This window comes from Tribolium madens, unplaced genomic scaffold (assembly GCF_015345945.1).
Source record: "Tribolium madens isolate multiple individuals breed KSU strain unplaced genomic scaffold, Tmad_KSU_1.1 Scaffold_20;HRSCAF=117;Tcas5.2_LG4, whole genome shotgun sequence".
NCBI classification, from domain to species: Eukaryota; Metazoa; Arthropoda; class Insecta; order Coleoptera; family Tenebrionidae; genus Tribolium; species Tribolium madens.
In genome coordinates this window covers 7087786-7109035 of record NW_025400985.1, presented here as the reverse complement: position 1 = coordinate 7109035, position 21250 = coordinate 7087786, and the positions used below count along the sequence as shown (strand labels likewise).

The 21250-nt window shown below is 33.2% G+C and overlaps 1 protein-coding gene across 1 annotated transcript; it reads right to left on the bottom strand.

Moving 5' to 3' along the window:
* Positions 1–12823: 12823 nt before the first annotated feature.
* LOC123005190 lies at positions 12824–20965 on the bottom strand. Its single transcript, XM_044398844.1, has 11 exons — positions 20755–20965; positions 20053–20710; positions 19287–19887; positions 18179–18316; positions 17518–18126; positions 17047–17338; positions 16841–16991; positions 14138–14369; positions 13776–14090; positions 13397–13723; positions 12824–13346 (listed from the first exon to the last, which is right to left on the bottom strand). Exons 1-11 carry the CDS (start codon positions 20963–20965, stop codon positions 12915–12917), a joined length of 3966 nt encoding a protein of 1321 aa, XP_044254779.1. The 3' UTR covers positions 12824–12914.
* Between the last annotated feature and the right edge of the window lie 285 nt (positions 20966–21250).

Below are 21250 nucleotides of genomic sequence, written 5' to 3'. Positions count from 1 at the left end.
ATTATGAGGTTGAACCCTTTCAGATAAAAGACTGGATTTGTTAAAAATTTTCCCCATATTAAGCGCCAACGGGAATCAGTTGAACTCAAAAAATGTCCAGGCGAGAAAAGGATTATTTCTATGGAGACGGCGATGGCCCTAACTATTACAGCCACAAAACGGAACCTAACTTTTGAAAGCGTCTGAATCTAGTAGGTCTGCATCATCGGATTTACGTATTCATTAAATTGTCTTACCGAATTACATTCAAGCTGTTTTTTTTTTACGAAAAAAACTTGATATTTTTAATTGAGTTCAAAAAACTGCTCGTCCTACGGAAATTTTTTCAGGAGCAGTTTTTTTCGTTAAATTGCCAGAAAACAAAATACTCATTAAAATGTCAAGTTTACTTCGAAAAAAAAGCTCTCGTGATCAAAACTGAATTATTTACTCATGGCCAGAACTCGCGCCCCAGAGAAAATTTTCAAGTAAGATAATATACCAGGAACATGAAAAAAATTCTATTCGAGATTAATTTAACGTTTAACAGTGCAAAGTAACTGATAATTGAATTCGAATTAACATTTGACTTGCTTTTTGTCAATCAGCATTTAAAGTACAATACCAATAAATTACTTTACTTTTTAATTTAATAAAAATCTTGCAGAATTTTTGATTTTAGTTGAGTTTTTTTCCAGTAAGCGAATGTGTAATTTTTAAGGAGGCAAAGTGGCGGCTTCTTTAAAATTTACAAAGAAATAAATCTTCTTGTAAGTATATTTCAAATGTAAATTTGTAATCATTTGCATTTAATTTTTTGTTCATCTACTCGTTTAGATGAGTTAAGATTAGACTTACACCGAGTAATTACATGTTGTACAAGTATTAATGTAGCTGTTATTTAGAGATAACATTAATTGCCATAAGCTAATATTAATTAATAAACATGTTCAGCGTCGGGTAAATTAAACTTGTGCGGATTTATGGAATGTTGTCAAGTCATCGTACTGTTCCTTTTTCTTTGGGTAAAAAATTTCCTCTTTTAATCTTCTTACGGATAAGAATTTTGGGTCTTCATCAAAGGTGTTGATGTATTCCGCGATTTCCTATTTCGGGTTCTCCTATCGGCTCTCTTTGTGTCACTAATAAAGTCGTTGTTTAGCTGGGCGGCTGTCTCTCTCTTTGAGTGCCCATTCACTATAAGCAGATAATTGTAATTTATCGGCCGACCTGACTCCGGTTCTCACCCATACGAGGTGCCCACAACAACTTCATCTCGGCTTTCGGACGGCTTCATCCATCACAAGTCGAGAAAGCTTGTCTTTTTCTCCCCGGCTTTAAAGTCGCCCGTTTACTGACTAACGCCGTCCGATTATGATTTAGCGTATAAAAATACGCGGCTACATTAAGCGGCGTGTTTTCTTTTTTCTCGTAAATAAAGTTGTAGTTGCCGCTTTTAACCGATCGCTGATCTCTTTATATATTATCTCTGAATCTGGCCGGGTGTCATGTTTGAGTCGGAGCCCTCGCCTCTTTCCCCCGACGATGATGATGCATGCTCGTTTTCACCCTTCAACTACTAATTAACTTAAACGGAGAGACTCCCACGCGTTTGTTTACGGTTTATTCTCAAATTAATTGCCGTGTTGAGAAGCCAGACATTGGATACTACAAACAATCAGACAGAAGCCTCTACAACTATTCACATTGCCTAATTGAGATTAATGTTTTTCACATTACTTGCACATTTGATAACGCAAATCTCGACGATAAACAGTTCTTCAAACACAGCCGAAATTAATACAAAATTAAAACAGAAATTAATGTTATTTTATAATTTTCATAACACAAGCCGGAAACAATTCTGACACGAATTGTATTATTCTCTTTTAAACATAAAAAAGACAATTAGGTATAATTCGCTATCTGCTTTTTCATTGTCCATTGAATGAAGACACAATTTTTTGGAAACTATGTCATTTTAAAATGTTTGAAATTGGGTTAAGTTAATGGAATTTGATTTCTTTCTGATTATAAAATATTTTATTATAAATTGTTCAGTTTTAAAAACAATATAGAACCATTTCTTGTCAAAACATTTTTATAAAAATCTGTTTTGTTAACAAAAACTGCAGGTGGTGTAGCATCAAAACTTTATATGCAAATGTTTTATATTCTTTTTTTTTTGTGTTCAAAAACTAGTTTAGGGTAAATGTGGGATCTATACAGGATGTCTCAGAACTCGCGCCCCAGAGAAAAAATTCAAATAAAATAAGATACCAGAAAAATGAAAAAATGTTTCAAAAATTGTATCTGTCAAAAAATTTTGACATTTATTTTTTGAAATTTGACATTCTTTATGTCTATTTAATGATAATGATAATTTTGTATATGTTTTTTTTACAATTATTTAGTAAAGGTACAACAATTGTGAATAACAAATAACATTAAACAGAGCTAGAATTTAGAATAGAGCTTCCTTGTTTCCTCTTCTAATAGCCTGTAGAAAAAAACTTGGCAAATTTATTGTTCAAAAACTAAATACATAACTGAGGTCCGGTTTCTGTAAACTTATTTAACAGATAGATAAATTTAAACCTCGATTAAACCATGGCAACACCAATCAGATCAACGCTACCTTAGCAACAATCGAACAGTTAAATTTTAACTGAAGTTTAATCGTACCAGAAATCGGACCTTAATCATATAAGACAATAACTGACAAAGAGTGTACAGGCTGTCCCAAGTTTTAAGGCCGGCGCAAAAATAAGAACCTATTTCTAATTGATTAAAAAATAATTTTGATAGTGTAAACGATAGAGGATTAAATACACTTTAATTTGATTTTTGATATTGTACAAATTTTTTAACGTATGTGAGTGGGACCTTAAAAATTAAATTTGGAGAAAAAAAAAACATTTAATTAACTGGAATATTTTCTACATGATAAAATTCTTTTTCTTCTGATTTTTTTCTGTGGTATTTGTGAAAATAGAACAATGATAAAGTTGATAGGTTTTGAATAATTAACATTTTCATAGTAAAAATCTGAAAATTGGAATAATTTATGGGAAACAAAAGAAAAAGGTCCGCAGTGACATTATGACGAACCAGCTTTATTGTGAAGCCTCCGCTCTATTGTCAATGCATTAGCAGCAGATCATCTCAAACTTGGCCATAAATTACCACAATTCCCAATTTTCAATATTAAAATGTTAATTACTCAGAATCTATTAACTTTTACATTATTCAATTTTCACAGTTACCATTAGAATAAATCATGTAGAAAAAATTTCAATTAATTAAAACTTTTTTTTTCTAAATTTGATTTTTAGAGTCCTACTGATATGCGCTAAAAATCAAATTGAGAACTATACTATAGGTAATCCTCTATCGTTTGCACTAGCAAATTTTTTTTTTTAATCAATTAAAAATATTTATTTTTGCACCGGCCCGAAAACTTAGGACACCCTGTACAATAATACGTAAACTAGCTTCTAAGATTATCTATTGCACAGATTTCAGTTATTGACTCTGGGAGTGAATCATTTCGAGCGGCATATATTCCACATTTACCCTATAACAAAATTAGCTTTAATGTTTTAATCCACTAAAAACTAGTAACTAAACTGAAACTTTCTACAGCTTTGCAATAAATCCCTGACTAAACGCTTCAATGATGAAGTATTGGGAAAAACACTCGTATTTTTTAACTAAACTAGACATAATTTTTATTTTATCTGTTCGAACTTAACTGAAAATTGGTTTAAAATGTGCTTTTCCATTAAATCTGCTTTGTCACAAGCACTGCGATTTTTTTTGCACTTTATTTCAGAACCTGTTGTAAAATTACAATAACAATACAAGGTGTCTTATACCTCCATAAAATTTGGTAACGGTTCGAATGCGATATCCTTTCGCTGCTGCGGCGGCGGCACTTCTTTACGTCTTAAATAACATCTGAAGTATAGGCACAATACAAGCCTAATAGCTCGGCCATTGATACAGAATAAAACGGATCAGATAAAAGGCCAACCCGACTCTCTACAATTAATAGAATTTGATATACACGTCGATAAAGTTCATCCGATACATCGACAATAAATCCGCTCGTTTTTTTTCACTCTTTTCACCCTTCAAATATTTCAACAATAAACCACCAATAATTCTTCAAAGCAACGAGATTCGCTTCCAATTATGATTCCCTTCGAATTTATTATTTAAACTCGCAATAACATTAATTGAGTGCGAATCGAACTTTGCATTCGGAAAGATTTGCTTTTATTTCCAACATTTGTATAAAACGCTGCGTGGAATTGACACTCCAATCTTGATACCGAGTGATCCTCAAACAATCACTATGACTGTCTACTTCAGTTCGCAATGACAAGTTGGGGGAATTAAGTGTCATTCTGACAGAGTTGGTAGTAAAGTTTTGGCAAGTTTGTTACCATCAATTCTCAGAAATTAGAAGATTTCTGTAATTTTTATCGAAAACTGAACATTTTGATGGTCGTTGCTTTCCAGCAGGGGTCTGTTGGTTCCCAGCAGGCGGGTGCGATGTAGAGACATGTTAACACCATATTAATATGCACCAAACACGATACAATCGTCCTCTGACCGCACCGTCGGAATTCTTCGTTTCTTTTCACGGCTTGAAAATACCCCTCAGAGTTTCGTCCCCACATCACACATGTTATTATTCTAATTACACTGCAAATAAATTGTCTGGATGATATCTTGTTAATAATTGAAACAAAGATATTTAATTCAAAACGACGATCGTGTTGTAGTACTTGTTACCGAGTTGTTGCGGTCAGAGGCCAGTAATCAGCTGCTGAAATATTTATATGCTGGTCGACGGCAACTAGCCGCTTGGCATCTGCCGGCTCTCACAGCATAAAGCACACAAACACGGAACTTTTACATAATCTACTCTAAACAAAGGGCTCAAAACCTATTAGTGATTTATAAGGGTCGATGAGCGGCATCTACGATTACAAGGAAATTTGGGGGTTTTTGGATTTTGAAACCATAAACATATGACTCCCATAACTTTTATAACAACTTCAAATGAATTTGTATGTACGTAAATTCGAAAAAACTATTTATTTGTTTTATCGAAATACCTAGCTACAGTCTGTTGAAATTGTTGTTAGATTTATTCGTAGGAGAAGAAGGGGAAATATGAACTAATATTTTTTGTCATAATATGTTCTTTATAAATTAAATAAAAAACTCGTTTTTAAATACCTACATAGAAAAATTAATATAATCGTTCTGTTAAAGTTAATTTTTTCATTATCAACGTGTAGATTTTTATATACTATATTGTTAAGTAAGATGAAAGTAAGGAACATGGAAAAAGTTTAAAAATTTCTATCAATTGAAATTTCGAAATTGTGAGAGTTTAAATTTAGCACTTTGACCCTATTTAGGTATTTTTGTTTTAAAAATAGTTTCACACTTTTTTTGCTGCAGACTATTAGAAGGAGAGACAAAGAAGCTGTATCCTGAATTGTAATTATGTTTAACGTTATTTAAAGTATTTGTATCTTTACTGGATAATTATGAAAAAGCATATACAAACAAGATTATCGGTAGGTAATAGTAAATAGACATAGAAAAGGTCAAATATATATCAAAATTTTCTTGACAGATATAATTTTTTACTTAAACATTTTTTCGACGTTATTGGTATCTTATTATCTTACTTGGCATTTTTCTCTTTGCTTGAGTTTTGTTTAAAGTGGTGTTTATACCTACTACTAGTTATGTACATACTATACTATTAGATCCTGAAAATACTATGAGTTATGAAAATTATATTCATTTACAAAAATAGTCCACAGTAAGAGAAAAAATTTCAAGAAAGTAAGTACGCCACTGACCCACTATTGATATAAAATGAAAAGTTTGGGAAGGTATATGATAATAACATAATAACGCGCGAATACATAAGCTCTGAAACTGGGATGGGAAAAAGAGAAATTTTGATATGAGAATTGGACATTAATTAATTATATTCACAATCACTAATGTAATATGTCGATTACGAACCTTTTAAAAGTTGGAAAACACATCATTAAATCCCGTGAGCAGTAATATCATTTTATCCCTTGGGCGATAATATGCAGGTTTGCCAACGTTAAGAAGTTACGAATACCTAATATTTTGCTAAATTAGTATTTAGTTGTTTCTGTAGCAGTTTTTCTTACGTCTGGGAGAGTGCACTACTCCATTTCAACAATTTTAATATCACACTTACACATTATTTCTCCTATTTTCTTTAGCATATCTGAAATGTTAAAATCCAAACGCAATTTGAATGGCCAACCACGTTTGGACCTTAACTTTGCTAGAATTTTATTTTATTCAAATTTTTGACTGAAAATAATGTGATTGTGAATAAAATAGCATACATAAACCTCGGTGGGAATGGCAATATTCTTGTGCGGTGCTGGCGCCTCTCGATCGTATACATGAGCACTTGGGGTAATGCCGACTTGTATTGGTTTAAATCATCGCCGTCTCCATAGAAATAATCCTTTTCTCGCCTGGGCATTTTTTGAGTTCAACTGATTCCCGTTGGCGCTTTAATCTGGGGAAAAGTTTTGACAAATCTAGTTTTTTAGCTTAAAGGGTTCAACCTCATAATATCAATTCTCTCTGGAGTATCTTGTTTTGTTGTATCCTTCCTTCCCAGCTTTTATTAATTGCGTTATTTTTCGTTAATAATTAAAAATTATTCTGTTTTTCCTTAGTAACCCCCGTAACTACGAAAAAATCGGAATCACTGCACCAATGCATTTTTTACGAAATGCCCAGGCGGGATATTGATACATTTTATTAAGGAGGCGGTGGTTTAAATTTTTGCGTAAAATATGTATGTTTAATTTTGTATTAAATCACCTTTCTTTAACCACTCTCTTACTGTAATTTAAAACATTAACATTTGTTATGAGAGCTTTTAAAATTCAAAGTCCGTCTTTCCCACTGGTCCAACTCTCCTACATTTACCTACCCTATCGTAAACCTCAATTACAATGGTGCGCAACAAAAAAATGGAGAATACAATTTTTAATTAATTCGTTCAATTTAGTTGTTATTTTATTACTACTCCACACTTACACTATATTATTTTCAAGTGAGCAAAGTCATATTTTTGTTGTTTTTTTTCTCACTTACATACATACAGGGTGTTTTACATAATTTTACGAGGCCTCCGCCTGTAAGATGCAATCAATCATACACATTCCGATACGAACTCGATTACAAATTTTGAAAAATTGGATAATCTCCCCTATTTGTTCACCCTTACAAGAATTACAACATTTTTAGTTAGTTAGTGATTAAGATAGATAAACTAGAATCATATTTATGCCGTCTCTTGATAGAACAAATGATAATTGTTTCTGAAAAACTGCAGTTTATGATTATTAATGAAACAGTGATTAGTTTGACATAGGCGCAAGCCTCGTAATGTTGTGTGAAACACCCTGTATAATTAAACACATAGGCATTTTTGATTTTAAAAGAAGTAAGTATCATATATTTTTGTCAATTTTCTTTCTTTATTAAAACATTTTTTTTTGAGTTAAAAAATCTTTAGGCAACAATGAGATTCTAATTGAACTCGTTACCTTTCTAGTACTTAGACCTAATAATCTCCCGTCATTCACACCACGACAAAAGTTTCCCGTCTTTTATGTAGAAATTTAAGTGTCCTGTCGCCGTTTTAAAAGCTTTGAAAAAAATTTCAAGCGTTAAGTGTGTCGCTTGCGTTTTCCATGCCAGTGCCCACCTATGGTATTCCCTCATCAAAGTGACACTTGAAGTTCAGTCATTCGGAATCAAAATGAGAATCGCGGTGACCGTTTTAATCCGATTACAGCTGGAAAAATTTTGCTGGAAGATGTTGCAACATTAGTAAAAACAAACTAAGGGCATTGTTGGGGATTTTCATATGACAATGGCCGGTTGCGGTGTAAATTACAGGTCTGTGGTAACATGTCGACAGCTGAAAGCCGTCAGCGACCGGAAGGGGATTCATGTTCACGGTTTGCATTATATTAATCGTATTTATATGTCGAGAAGACGTCAAGGCGGCCATCATTGTACCGCACCTCACACCCGCCATTACTTCGCTGTTCTTTAATTAGAGTAAAAGCCATACAAAATTTAGGGACAAAGAGTGACAGGTGGATGTTTATTTTTTCTGGTACAAAAGAAGATTTAATCAAATTATCGCGGTGCATTATGGGAAATATCTCTCATTACAATACGTGATATACCTTTCCATCAATCGATCAAGACTATAATGTCAAGAAATATTTGTTCAATATTTATGAGCCGCTGACACATGACACATGTTCATTAATACAAAAGATAATTAAATTAATGTTAGTCTATGACCCTTCTAATCGCGTTTTGATGTTAAAGATCTCGAATATTGATAAAACAATTTGCTGTTTCTTAGTTTAGACATAATAAAGTCGCTTTTTTATCTGATTGTTTCTAATGGAAAAACTTGAAGATTTTTTGATTATCCTACACTGGAACAAGTGTTGATGTTGTGGAATGGCTGGGCGTAAACAGAGGCGAGCACGCCCAGTGCAGTGGCAATGCCACTTTTACTGGTTGTTGCCGTCTTAATTACATCTGTACTGAGTTGAGCAACGGCAAAAAAATCAGTTTCTTGGGAGAAATTTTATCCTTTTTTTGCTATTTTTTGTAAAAAAAAATATTTTTTTTTGTCAAATTTAGACTTCAATATGTATCAAAATAAACTAAATAAAAATAACGAATTACAAAAATATAAAAAAGCTAATAGGTATAATCATGGAAATATTTACTTTTAAATTGTTGTAACACATATTTACTTCAACATATTTTTAAAAATATATGTAAATGTGATTTTACTTTTTGTGATTACCTACATACTTTAAATAATGTGAATTTTACAAAAAAAAAGTAAAAAATAAAAAACTTATTTTTATTTGTCGGGGTTATTGTACTACCTTACTATAAATGTTTTTGTACTCAATAAAAGACACAAAATATGTACACACAAAACATATATAAAAATTATATTATTTCTTTTTTAAATATTTTATTGTTAACAAATTTTTTAGTATTTGTTTGCAATAAGGTAAAAATCGTAAAAAATAGGTAACTTCAACTCCCTGGGAGCGCTGTGCTATAAGCCATTTAAAAAATATTATTGTTTCATAATAATAAATAATAATTAGTAAGTATTTGTAAGTATTTGATTATGATGTACCTACTTTTTCATACAAATGTATGAAAATACAAATTGTACCTACTGTCCCTAAAACTAGTTTTTCTTTTTATTTTCAGTGCGTTCTAAAGTGTACATATACATATTCGGAAGACTTAACCAATTCTTATCTAAAAATTCTAATATGAGGAGTCATTTCAGCAGAGCACAACTTTTTACAAAAATGTTTTAAATTATTTTTCTAATTTGTACTTGAAGTAAAACATACTTTTGCAATAAACGTGTGTTTTTTTAAGTTTTACACTTGAAATAAAGAGATACGTAATTAAAAAAAATATTTTAAAAACCCATATTAGTTTTAAGGTTACACTTGAAATAAAGAGCTAAGTAATTGGAAAAAATATTTTAAAAATCCATCCTAGTTTTAAGGTTCTAAAAAATATAAAAGATATTAATATTTTTCATTATATTGTGTTTGAATTTTAATTTAATTGGTTCACTAATTCACAGTTTTTTTACAATTTATTTCTGATTTTAAGTTAAATAAAGTTTGATTTTTATAGCTGATGTAATACATATAAACTGAAAAGGAAAAACATTTTTTGCTTCACCTAAAACGAGCAAATCTATAACTAAGACTTCATTGTTCTGACTCAGTGGAAAGAAAAGTTCATTTTTCTCTCGACTTTGGACTAATTATTTTTCTCTGCGTTTTAAATTCCATCACATTGGCGGTTTTACTTTTTTGATAACGATGTCACTTTGATAAATAAGTTTACGCAAGTTAAATAACAAAAATGTGGGTGAAAAATATAATTTTAATAAACGGCAACTCAAAAAAACAGCTTTAAGAAAAAAAATACAAAGTCATTTTTAGCAACAATAATCATTTAATTAATTAATTATTAATAATTAAATTAATAATTAATTAAATAATTAATTAATTAATTGTCAAAAGTGACATCATTGTCAAGAAAATAAAACCGCCAATGTGATAGGAGTTATAAAGCAGGAAAAAATTAATCCAAAATCAAGAGAAAAATGAACTTTTCTTCCCAATGAATCAGAATAATGATGTTTTAATTACAGATTTTCTCTTTCAGATGAAGCAAAAAATGTTTTTCCTTTGCAGATTTGACGTAAAATCAAAGATAATTTTTTCTTCTTCTTGTAAACTCAATCCGGGGAGATACTGTATAGTACAATATTTTTACCTACTATATTTTTTTTGCATTCGCTCACTAAGATTATTATTTTACAAACCCAAATTACGCCGCAAAATGGACTTTCAGAGGATTAGTCCTCTAAAATGCTGTTTTAAGGAAGTCAAAATAACTCAACTTGGTCTCATCTGAATGGGTGCAATCTGCATTTTCGCGTTGGAAAATTGACAAAAAAAGCAATGTAAGTAAAGTTTGCATCTTTTAATATAGGTAAGTACTTTATTTCAGTTTACATTGCCAATAATCGGTAACATTTGAGGTAATGAAATTCGGTTGTCTTTTACGAAAAATTTTAATGCAAATTTTTTACCTTTTTTTATTTTATTATTTTATTAGAGAGTGAATGACTATTTTGCAGACTCAAAACACGTCGCAAAGTGAACCTTTACGAGATTAGTCCTATAATCATCTTACTACCTAATAAGTAGATATTTTAAAAGCACTAAACTGGTAAAAGTAAAAAACAAGACAAAAGCAAAATAAGTGCTACCTATTATCATTGCAAAATTTTTTATTCCTCTTCCAAGTAAATCTCCCTTCATCAAAATCTCTTCTCGCGGTCCACTGATAATTAAAGAAGAGGGTGTTTGTTAACACACGTGATAGTGTTGCCGTAATGATAGCATAGTCAGCTTACATGTCCATTGTGAGCGATGACTTTGCAGACTCTTCACAATAGTGGATCACATCTTTGACACATCTTATTATATGGCGCTACCACCTTTACCGCTTCGACCTACTCATTACACCAGCACGCAATTCTCATTATCTCACTTAATGATCATACTTCGAATTGAAATTCTTCAAAAAAACCCAACGCACTAATCAAATATTTATACAGGGTGTTGAGTTACGCCAATAATTGTCTCGGCTTACAAACAGTTCCGCTCCTATTCAAGCCACGATTCGTATTTTCAAAACGTTTTAAGCCTTTGAGACGGCACACCGCGTTAATATTGTCATTCGGGCCTTAGTGAAGAAATTTGAGAGGAGCTGCGGTACCACAAAGAACTAAGAACTACTAAGAAGCCTCTAATCACATGAACCGAACATTTTTTATAAGTATGTAGAGGCGTAAATCGCAAAAATCATTATGCTCAATTATCAAATCCTTAAAGTTAAAACGCACAATAACAAATAAGAACAGCATTAATGAAGAACAATGTAATAACTCTAATGAATAAATGATTTCATAAAGGGGCATCCATATGGCGCTCTCCCACGGTCTCTACGCCTCTTTCATGGGGTTAATTTGTTTGCATGTTATGTTCCTGGTTTAGTAATAATACAACACTAAAATTGCCTTGTTGGTACTATCGTAATATGTTACTACAGAAACAATTACATATTTTATTAAAATAATTTATTTAACAAACTAAAATTATTTGTAATCAAAGAATCGATGTAATTTACTGGCACAACTAGAATTGTTATTTTCAGGATTTTCTCAAACAAACTTTTCAATGTTGGAAAATACAACAGCTTATCCGCGAAGAATAGAGCGCCAACTAGTGACATTCACACAAACAGAAAATAAAGCAAACTGCTGTTTCATAATCCTGCAAAAAATATTTCATTTTTAGTTTAATTAAGTTAAACTTAAACACAAATATCTCCTATGTTCAAAGACAACATTTTTATACAATTAGTACTTTTCTTAACATTGAACTACCTATTATTGAAGACTCTTAAAACTTGACTCGGAGAAATCGAATTTTGGAACATTAGAGACCTCTAGTGGTGAAAATAAGAATTAGATGGTCAATACGACAAACAAGTAATCTAAATGCTAAGTAAGAATGCTAAGTATTAAAATAAGATTTGCTAGGTAATAAGTAAAAAAATAATAATGCCAAGTATCAAATGCTAAGTAAATAATACTGTTTTGCTTAGTAAAATATTCTAATCGATATTTAATTTAATTTAATAGTATCGATATTTATTATTACCTACATGCCTGTTTTAACCATTTCCCAGCAATGACAACATTTTTTATTGGGAATTTACTTTTGTTTAGTAAGAATTTTTTATGGGTAATAAAACTTTATTATTTTCACCTAGCGATTAATATTTTTACCTCTTAGTGCTTAGTATTTCTACTTAGCAAATGTATTTTTCATTTAGTTTAATAATTTAGCGTTTAATTTTTTCCCATTTTAAAATCAGGATTGTCAAAAATATTTTAACAAATAAAATCACATTAGAGATTACAGGTAATAGGTGTTTATTTGATTATTCGAACTTTTGTTTAAATGTTTAAAATATATGCCTTTGATAATCAAAAGCTTCTATTTTTATCTGTAGACTGTTTGAAAAAAATAATAATTGTGAAAAAAAAATGTATTAAAAAAAAAAACACCCTTTTATATTTAATATTTTATTTTGCCATAAATTTTATATAAATAAAAACCTCAACCTAAAACAATTGATTCTCCTACCTCCTAGAAACATAAATGGAAGAAGTGCCCTGCTCACTTCAACCCAGCTATGGTTTTGGCAATATGCCTCAATGTGTGTTGAGGCACAGCCTCAACCAACACTTTGTGAAACATCCCGTGGCCCACAAGCGCCGACATCAGTGCTTTCGCATGTTTTCGCGTCTCCAAACTCCCTTCAGTCAAACCATTAGCACCCACTAGGAAAAATTTATCCCTGGTTTCCTTCGGTAATTGAAAAATTTTGTCAGAACCGAGTCTCATCGCCAAATCACTCATAAGTCTCGTCGCCGCTCCTCTAACAACCCCATTTTGGTGAGTCGATCCTTTATTGGCAATCACAGCAACGACTCTGGGCACCGACATATTAAGAGCCATGGCGTCCAGGGCCGCATTTGCGTCACTTCGCAAGAATTTGTTGGTGTCGGCGGTGCGGTGGAGGAGAGGAGTGGCTAGTTCCTCTAACTCCTGAAATAAAAAAAGTAAAACAAAATTTTAACTATATCGTAAAAAATTACCATTTCTAGGCCCTTTTTGCACGAATTGAAAAGTTCGCTCGAGGCATGACACGCACTCCTGGATACTTGAGACCTCAAATTTTTGATATTTTTAGCTAAAGTCATGCAAATCTGATGCATTTGCGGCTCTAAAGCTTCCGGAGTCGTATGTGAGAGTCTGGTGAGAGAATTTAAGCCTTGAATTACTGTCTCCCAATCACAGCTCTCCATTTGGGCTAAAGCCTGGTTTAGAATTTCCTTGGGTCGACTAATTGCCGGTGTTTTGGGCGATTTTCCCGTTCTTTTCAAACTCGTGTTGCGTCGGGTAAGGCGTCTTGGTGATTGACCCTAATAAAAATTTCATAAAATAAATAAAGAAAATTGGTTTAAATTGGCTTACCGATAGTTTCTTGGGTGTGGTTTCGTTGGAGGCTACTGAACCCGGGAGTTGCGATTTAATTGGGGTTACTTCGGGGGATTTGTAAGGCACTAGAGGGAGTTCGAGTGGGGGGGCAGAGTTGTTTTTGCGTTCAGATATTTCCGGTAAACTGGATTTGATTGAGGGTTCAGTCCGGGATTTGCTCCTAGGTTCGGAAAAATGGCGATTTTCCGTAAAATCGACATCTTCCAACGAATTAAAACGTTTGATTTCGTGCCTGTCGACTTCATCGTAAGAAACTTCACGGATTTCAGCAGAACTTGCCGACGATTGTCTCTAAAAATACTCAATTAAAAAAAATATAAATTTTTCAATTAACTCACAATATCTTCAACTTCGTGAACTTCAGAATTTTCAGACTCGACTATTTGAAAATTAGGTTCTTGTAAATTATTATTCTCTTCTTCACCTTCTTCTTCTTTCAAGTGATGCTCAGCTGGTGGTGTAAAATAGCCCGAAGATTCAGACCCTGATGACGGAGGAGGAATTTGTTGAGTAAAACTATGAGTTGAGTTCAGCCGAATTGGAGTGAGTTGGGTAGTTTCTAGTTTAGTTCTAGAAGAAATAACAAGATTTGGTGTAAAAATTAGGCCCAGAGTCACTCACTGAGTGCTTTCTTCATTTTTGATTGGAGTATCAACTGGTACAATTTTTCTTTTGAAACAAATACACCACGACCATGACCAATTCTGCTCTTGAAGGCCCCACGGATTCGCTTTTTTGTCACTTTTCTCACTGAAAAACGCAGCGTTTGTGCACAACATTTCCCACTTGAAAGTGTTTTAGAACTAATTTTCCGGCCGCATTGATTGTCTTGACCACCTCTACCCCTCCGCGTGGCCTCAAAGCAGACGGTCATAGGTCGATGGCAGAATACGTCGTAACGATATCAAAAGGTGATAAGGGTCTGCAATGGGGTTAATTCCAGGAACTATTCCACGTTACGATTTCGCGGCGAAATAACCTTTTTAAAATGTATGCAGAAAGCGATCAATAATTGTAATTAGTACGCTCCCACATAGGTACATAGAGTAGAAAATCGATTCAACGGTGCGTCGACAGTTCGATGGGTTTGTAAATGGGTTCAAGATGGGTGTAATTATGACGAGACATGCGAGCGAATCATCACCTGTGACCTTAATAGGTCGAGTTATGCTGGGCTACATTATTAATTAGGGCAAGATGTTTGAGAGTTTTCCGGAAAATGGAAAATCGATAATTTATTATCATAATGCGTCGTGTTCCAGAAAATTTGTTGTGAGAACAAAGAACGACGAGATACGCGAACAAAAACGTGTTCTACGAACAAGAAAAAAAAATTACTTTTTCAAAATTTATTGACAGTAAATCAAGAAACGTATGTCAGGTTACAACAATAAGCTTTTATAAAGTTCGACGAGTAGGAAGAGTGAAAAAAAATGTTGATGAGGTTTACGGTGAAACTAAATGAGAATGTCTTGGTTTACAATCTAATTAGAGACGATTTCAATTATATGTTTTTTCCAACACAAGTATCTTATACTGTCTCTACAGTGCATTTAAGTTACCTCTTATGTAAGCAGTTAATATACGCTAGTCTATAAAATACGTCGTGAATAACAAATAACAACGAATTTTATAAGTACTGTATACAGTGGCGCAGCGAAACAAAACTTTTTTGTGGTGGTATTAAAACTAAAATTATACTTTAGAAACAACCAAATTAAACATTCGAATTTTGTATACAATTATTTTCGATGTTGTCATAACTTCAGAAGTTCAGATTCAAAAGATTTACAAATTTTAACTTTTTTTATTTTGTAAATTGTGGCAAAACTGTACCTCAAACGTTGTAATGTTTTTATGTATACATATGTAAAATGTTCAGAGAAATCAATTGGCGTCAAGAAAACTGCAAAAGTTTTGATCGTTTAGAAGTAATAAATAGTTGAACTAATATTTTGGATATTTTTAATTTTTACAGCAAGCTTCTCGATAATTATTTAACGTAAGACAAAATTATCTTTTTGTTATATGATAAAAAATTAAATTTTCTTTCCAACGGTACCTAGCAAACAAAAAGAACTAACGTCAATAAATTCGAAGTTATTAATAATAAACCGCTCCGGGTTGCAAAAATCGCTCAAAATTTCGACAAATATTTTAAACTTCAAAATTAAACCCACTCTTAGGGGTTTAAGAAACTTAGAAAACTACGAAAACGTTGTAAAAATGCAAAACATAAACTTTAGAAAAATTGAGACGTCGACGTGTAGTGATCCGCTTTCTGGTAGGTAGGTCCGGGGTTCGAGCCCCGCTCAAGTCAGCAATTTTTCACTAAGTCAAATTCAAATACGAATTCAAATTAGTAATAAAAGATGGCGGGCGCATAATGGCGTAAACTTTAAAACATGTGTACATGTTTTAATAAGTGTAACAAGAGAGAGAAAAACAGCGCATAAGAGCAAATAAAAACGCAAAGCATAATAAAAACAGAAAGAGCATAAGAACAAATAAGTGTTCAAAGCATAAGTAAGGGTAAACGTACAAGAGCTTTTGTCTATTTTGGTGTCACAATAGGCATTTTGTACGACCGTTTTCAGTTAAAATTTAAAAATGTGTACGAAATCATCCATAGATTAAACTTTTTCAATATATCTTGTAAAAGCAGTGAAACCGTTAAAAATAATAAACAGAAGGAGATCGTATTTTTGTGTTTTTGTGTTACATTATGTTATTGTTAAGACCACTAGTAAAAAAGCAAAAATTTGCTTTGCTTGTTTTTATTTGTGCTAATTTTAATGTATTTAATGCTTTATCTATCGTCGACAGAACTAACTTTACTTGCTTCAATTATTCAAGCTTCGTTAGCGTGTGATCAATAACATTTTTTAAAAATATCTAGGGTGTAATAAAATTAAATGTCACGATTAAAATTCAACCTTGTAAAGTGCCCAAGTTAAACTTATGCAACTCATTACTAATAAATAAATAAAAAACAAAGAAAATAAAAAAAGCATTTTATTTCATAAAATTCTTGTCCTTACCTGTTTTTAATCGGCTCTTGAGCAACCAAAGGGCCATTAAAAGAGTCCGATGAATGTCTATGCGTTCGAAATTTCAATTTCGTATCAGAGGATATTGGAACTGGAATCCCTGATCGAAAATCCTTCAACCAAAGACCACTCCGAGAAGAAACTTAAAAAAATTAAATTTAACCTTCCTGAAACCTAGAGAATATTTAAGTACCAACCAGTAGAAGTCGTTGACGATCTGCTGCTAGACATCGAGTTGTTATAACTTCCGTTATAAATTTGCTCCGAAGAAAAACTCTTCCGGAATTGATGATCACTCTGTCTGAAAAACCGTTTTCCTTGATTTTTCCCACTGCTATCACTGAAGCTATCTTGACGACTTGGAGGCGAGTTTGACCGTCCCCGATCATAATTCCGGTAGTGGCGACCATTGACTTGCGAAGTGTCGCGAAGGACGTAGACAGGGCAGAGAATCCCATTTTCAGTTTTTGAATTGTCATTCACCTCCTCCTGAAACCAAAAATTTTTGATTTATTGTAAAGTGGGGTCAAAAAACCGACAAAAAAGTCATTCAAAGACACAGCTTTTAACGCATACAGCCGACACAACAACATATTGTCTGCATTTGATCAATATTGCTGTACCCATTCGTGACATTGCATGTTTGACGTCACCAAACAAAAACTTACTATTTCGTGCCGCAAATTGTGCTTCCAGTAATTCGACACTTTGATCGAATTCAAAGATGAAGTTTTTGTCAGATGGGGACCTCCTCCACACAACCATTCCAACTCTTCTTCTTCCCGAGGACTCGAGTATCTCACACTACCGTTTAAATCAACAGTCGGCAGTTGTCTTCTCGACAATCTCATCCGCACAATAGTCAAAATATGTTCCGAATCGTCCAAATCCTTTGACATATCATGAACAGCATCGAGTATCATCGTATTTCCAGCCACTTGGGCCAAACTAGCCAAAGCTTCAAGCGCAGCTTGTCTAACTGCCCTTTTCGAATCTTTCATAGCATCAAAAGCCATTGAAATCCCGCGATTCATGTCGATTTCCGAGCTTGGAAAAGTCCTAGTTGCGGCAATTAGGGCTTGGAGGGCAGCTTCTCGGTCTTTTGGCTCGACTTTCAAGGTTTCGAAGAATTTTCTAGGAGAAGTTCGTTGCATGAGAAGGAGGGAGAGGCGGACACCTGGAGGTGGTGATACTCTTATTGAATCGTTGACGAGTTGAGGATACGTTTCAGTGATAGTTTGGGGAGTGATTCGGTTAATAGTCAGAATGAGAGTTTCCTGAAAATTGGAAAAGGGTGAGTGTTTGAGAAAATTAAACAATGAGACTGACCTGAGCTCGTGACTGAAGGCGTGGTTGTTTTTCACACGAAAATAAACTTTCGAAAAGTTGAGATGTGATTGTAATTGGCGTGTTTTTGCGGAGAAGTTGGTTGAGGTCGTCCAAAGCCCGACTTTTAATCCAAACGTCCTAGAAAAAAATAAGCACACTAGTATGATTATTGTTTATTCAAAATTAAATAAATAGTATATTATGACATTGTGAGTAAAAGTGATGATAGTTTATGAAGTGAAGTTGAACATTTATTTAATAATTTAATAATTACCTAAATCATATAAACTCATTTTTACTCCAAATAACATATACTATTTTATCCGCAAACGTATTCAGATCAAGAGTAAAAACCTACACACTATAATTAGCAAGTAAATGAACAAAATAATCAAGACGATTTGCAATAAAATTATAACAAACGTCACGCGTCAGTATCAAAATTTGTGTTAAGATTTTTGAAAGTGTTTATTATTTAACTAGCGGATGACTAGTCCAGTTAATAATGCAAAATGTCGAATGCTGATGTACCTCTTCAAAAATTGCTGAAGCAGCAAAAGAGATAAGAAAGAGATAACAGTGATATATGTCATGGTAAAAGTAAAAACGCTTAAGCAAAAAAACAAAGTTTTTACTCCATGCCTGAAAGGTAAAATTTTTTTGTGTCATTTAGTCATAAAAGAGTCACTTTTGTGACGTTTGCGAATAATTTTTTTTAATTACATTATTGCATTTATTTTACCAAAGATAAGTTTTATTTTTTTAAGTTTGATTAATGTTCTAAGTGATATCACTCAAGGTGTATATTTCTTGATATGACCCGACTTTCCGCTCTTGCGACGAGTCAACGCCCTTTTATCACCCCCTCAATCACAAAAAAATGTAGAACAAAACCTAATACAATAATCGATAAACAATGACATTTCTAAAAAAATATTTCTAAATTGGCCTAAAATAGCTGATTAATTCACCAATAAAGGAAAATTCGGCACGCTATTACCCTCGAAATGCAAATATTTGGCTAGTCACACAAAAATTATGTTAATTTATTCCGTTTCATATTTCTTTTGACCCAGTTATAGGTGTTTATACACGACACGCTGCTTACCTTATGACTAAGATCACGAAGGATAATTTCCCAAGTAGACAAATTACTTGAATCTTGATTTTCTTTGTCTTGACAAATCTGGAAACTGGTAAATGTGTTAGAGTCGGATTCCGTGTTAGGCCTTTGAGGACTTCGTGTTAAATTGTGGAAAACTTCAATCTCCTCGTGGATGGGAATTGGACTAAACTCGTCCTCACCTCTACTGTGACGCCTGAATTTTTCTTCATTTTCCTTGTCTTTGTTTTTCTTTTTAGAACTCCCGTTAAAGGGGAGTGGAATCTTGGAATTTCGTCCAAGATCAGGCGCAGATTTGTATAATCTTCTCGCTTTGATTTTCTTCCGGGGAGTTGCCGGATTCGACCCTGTGGTAATTCTAACCGGAATCATACTCTTATGCCGAGTTTTGATAGCAGCAATGTTATCACTGACGGTGATTTTAATGCTGGTAGGCCGATCTATAATTACTGAAGTGTGGATATCGTTATCGTCACTTGATTGCTGAGTGGAGTCGCTCTCAGGGGTCCGCATTTTAACCACTTCACCCCCAAAGTGGACTTTGCGAGGACTCCGAGTGACCATTTCCAAATCGCTTTCGGTGTGTCTAAAAGTCACTCATTAAAAAATCAGAAAGTAATAAAAAAAATAAAATTAAAAAAAAACTCAAATTTTTTTGGCGAATCGATTGACAAAAAAAGAATAACACATCCGTCTTTTTGTAATTAATTTCCTGAATAATAGTGAAAATTGATAAACTCTTTACACATACCTTACAATTTCGTTGCTTGAAGAGTTCTCTTCTTCTTCCTCTTCGTGTATCTTCATTGTGATAGCTGGACCTGTTTCTAGAGTTATCTCAGTTTCGAGAATTACATTGGGTTCAATCGTTTTCAAATGAATGTTTTGTTGGTTACAAAGTTCCAAAAACTCGTTCAGTTTGTCCCCTATCAAATTATTAAATCTTTCAGTCCCAAGTCTAGATCTTGTCTTAATCAAAGAACAGATTGAGGTCTCTTTGAGAAAATCCTGATTCGTAGCTGCGAATAATTGCCGTATCAAAAAAATCAAAGTGTCTTCACTAATCTGATAATTTGAAAAATACGGAACTGCCATTAGAAGTCCTTGCTTCAAATGACTATCTTCGGCGACAGCAGTCATCAATTTTTTGAGGGCTTCATTTGGGTATGGACTGTGTTTCAAATATATTTTGAGAACATCGATTGTGCTTTTCCGTACTGCTGGTGCTAGATGTGACAGATTTATGATTAAATCCGGGAGGAGAAACTCCAAGTGTTTGTCTAGAAGATTCTGGTCGATCACCGGAATTAAATCTGCGAGAACTCTCAAAGCATGTTGGCGGACTTCGCGTTCAGGATTTCTCAGTCGATCTCGCAGGACAATAAAAGGAACTTTCGGATCTAAATCATCTGATTACTGAGTTAATTGGGGGTTTTCCAAAAAAGATTTTTACCTGGTAGACGTTTTGTGCGTACTATTATTTCCCATAACCATGTGAGTGAAATGGGGCCATCGAGATTTGCTGAAGACACTCTTTCAATTAGGGGATCACTGGAAGTGCTTTTGTAGTCTATCATTTCGTTGGAGTCACTGACATGGTGGGAAGAAGATTGTGATACGGTCACGTTTCGCGCGGTTATGCTGAACAACCCCGTTACAAACATTATAACTTGAGGAATATTGATTATTTCCCGTCGCTATTATAGCATTTTTCTTGGGTATTCTTAGAGTAAAAATAGAAAAACCGCTTTTGAGTTGCATTGTAGAGTATATCTATTAGTTTTACAAGGTTGAGAAAATAACCCAAGTGTTTTCAGAAGAATTTTAATGCCACTGACCATTGTTTTATTTGGTGCCAGAAATTAATTTTTCAAAATCAAAATCAAAGCCTTAGAAAATTCTTTTAAGTACTCGATTGCTTTTTGATAGCTTTAAACAATAACATATTA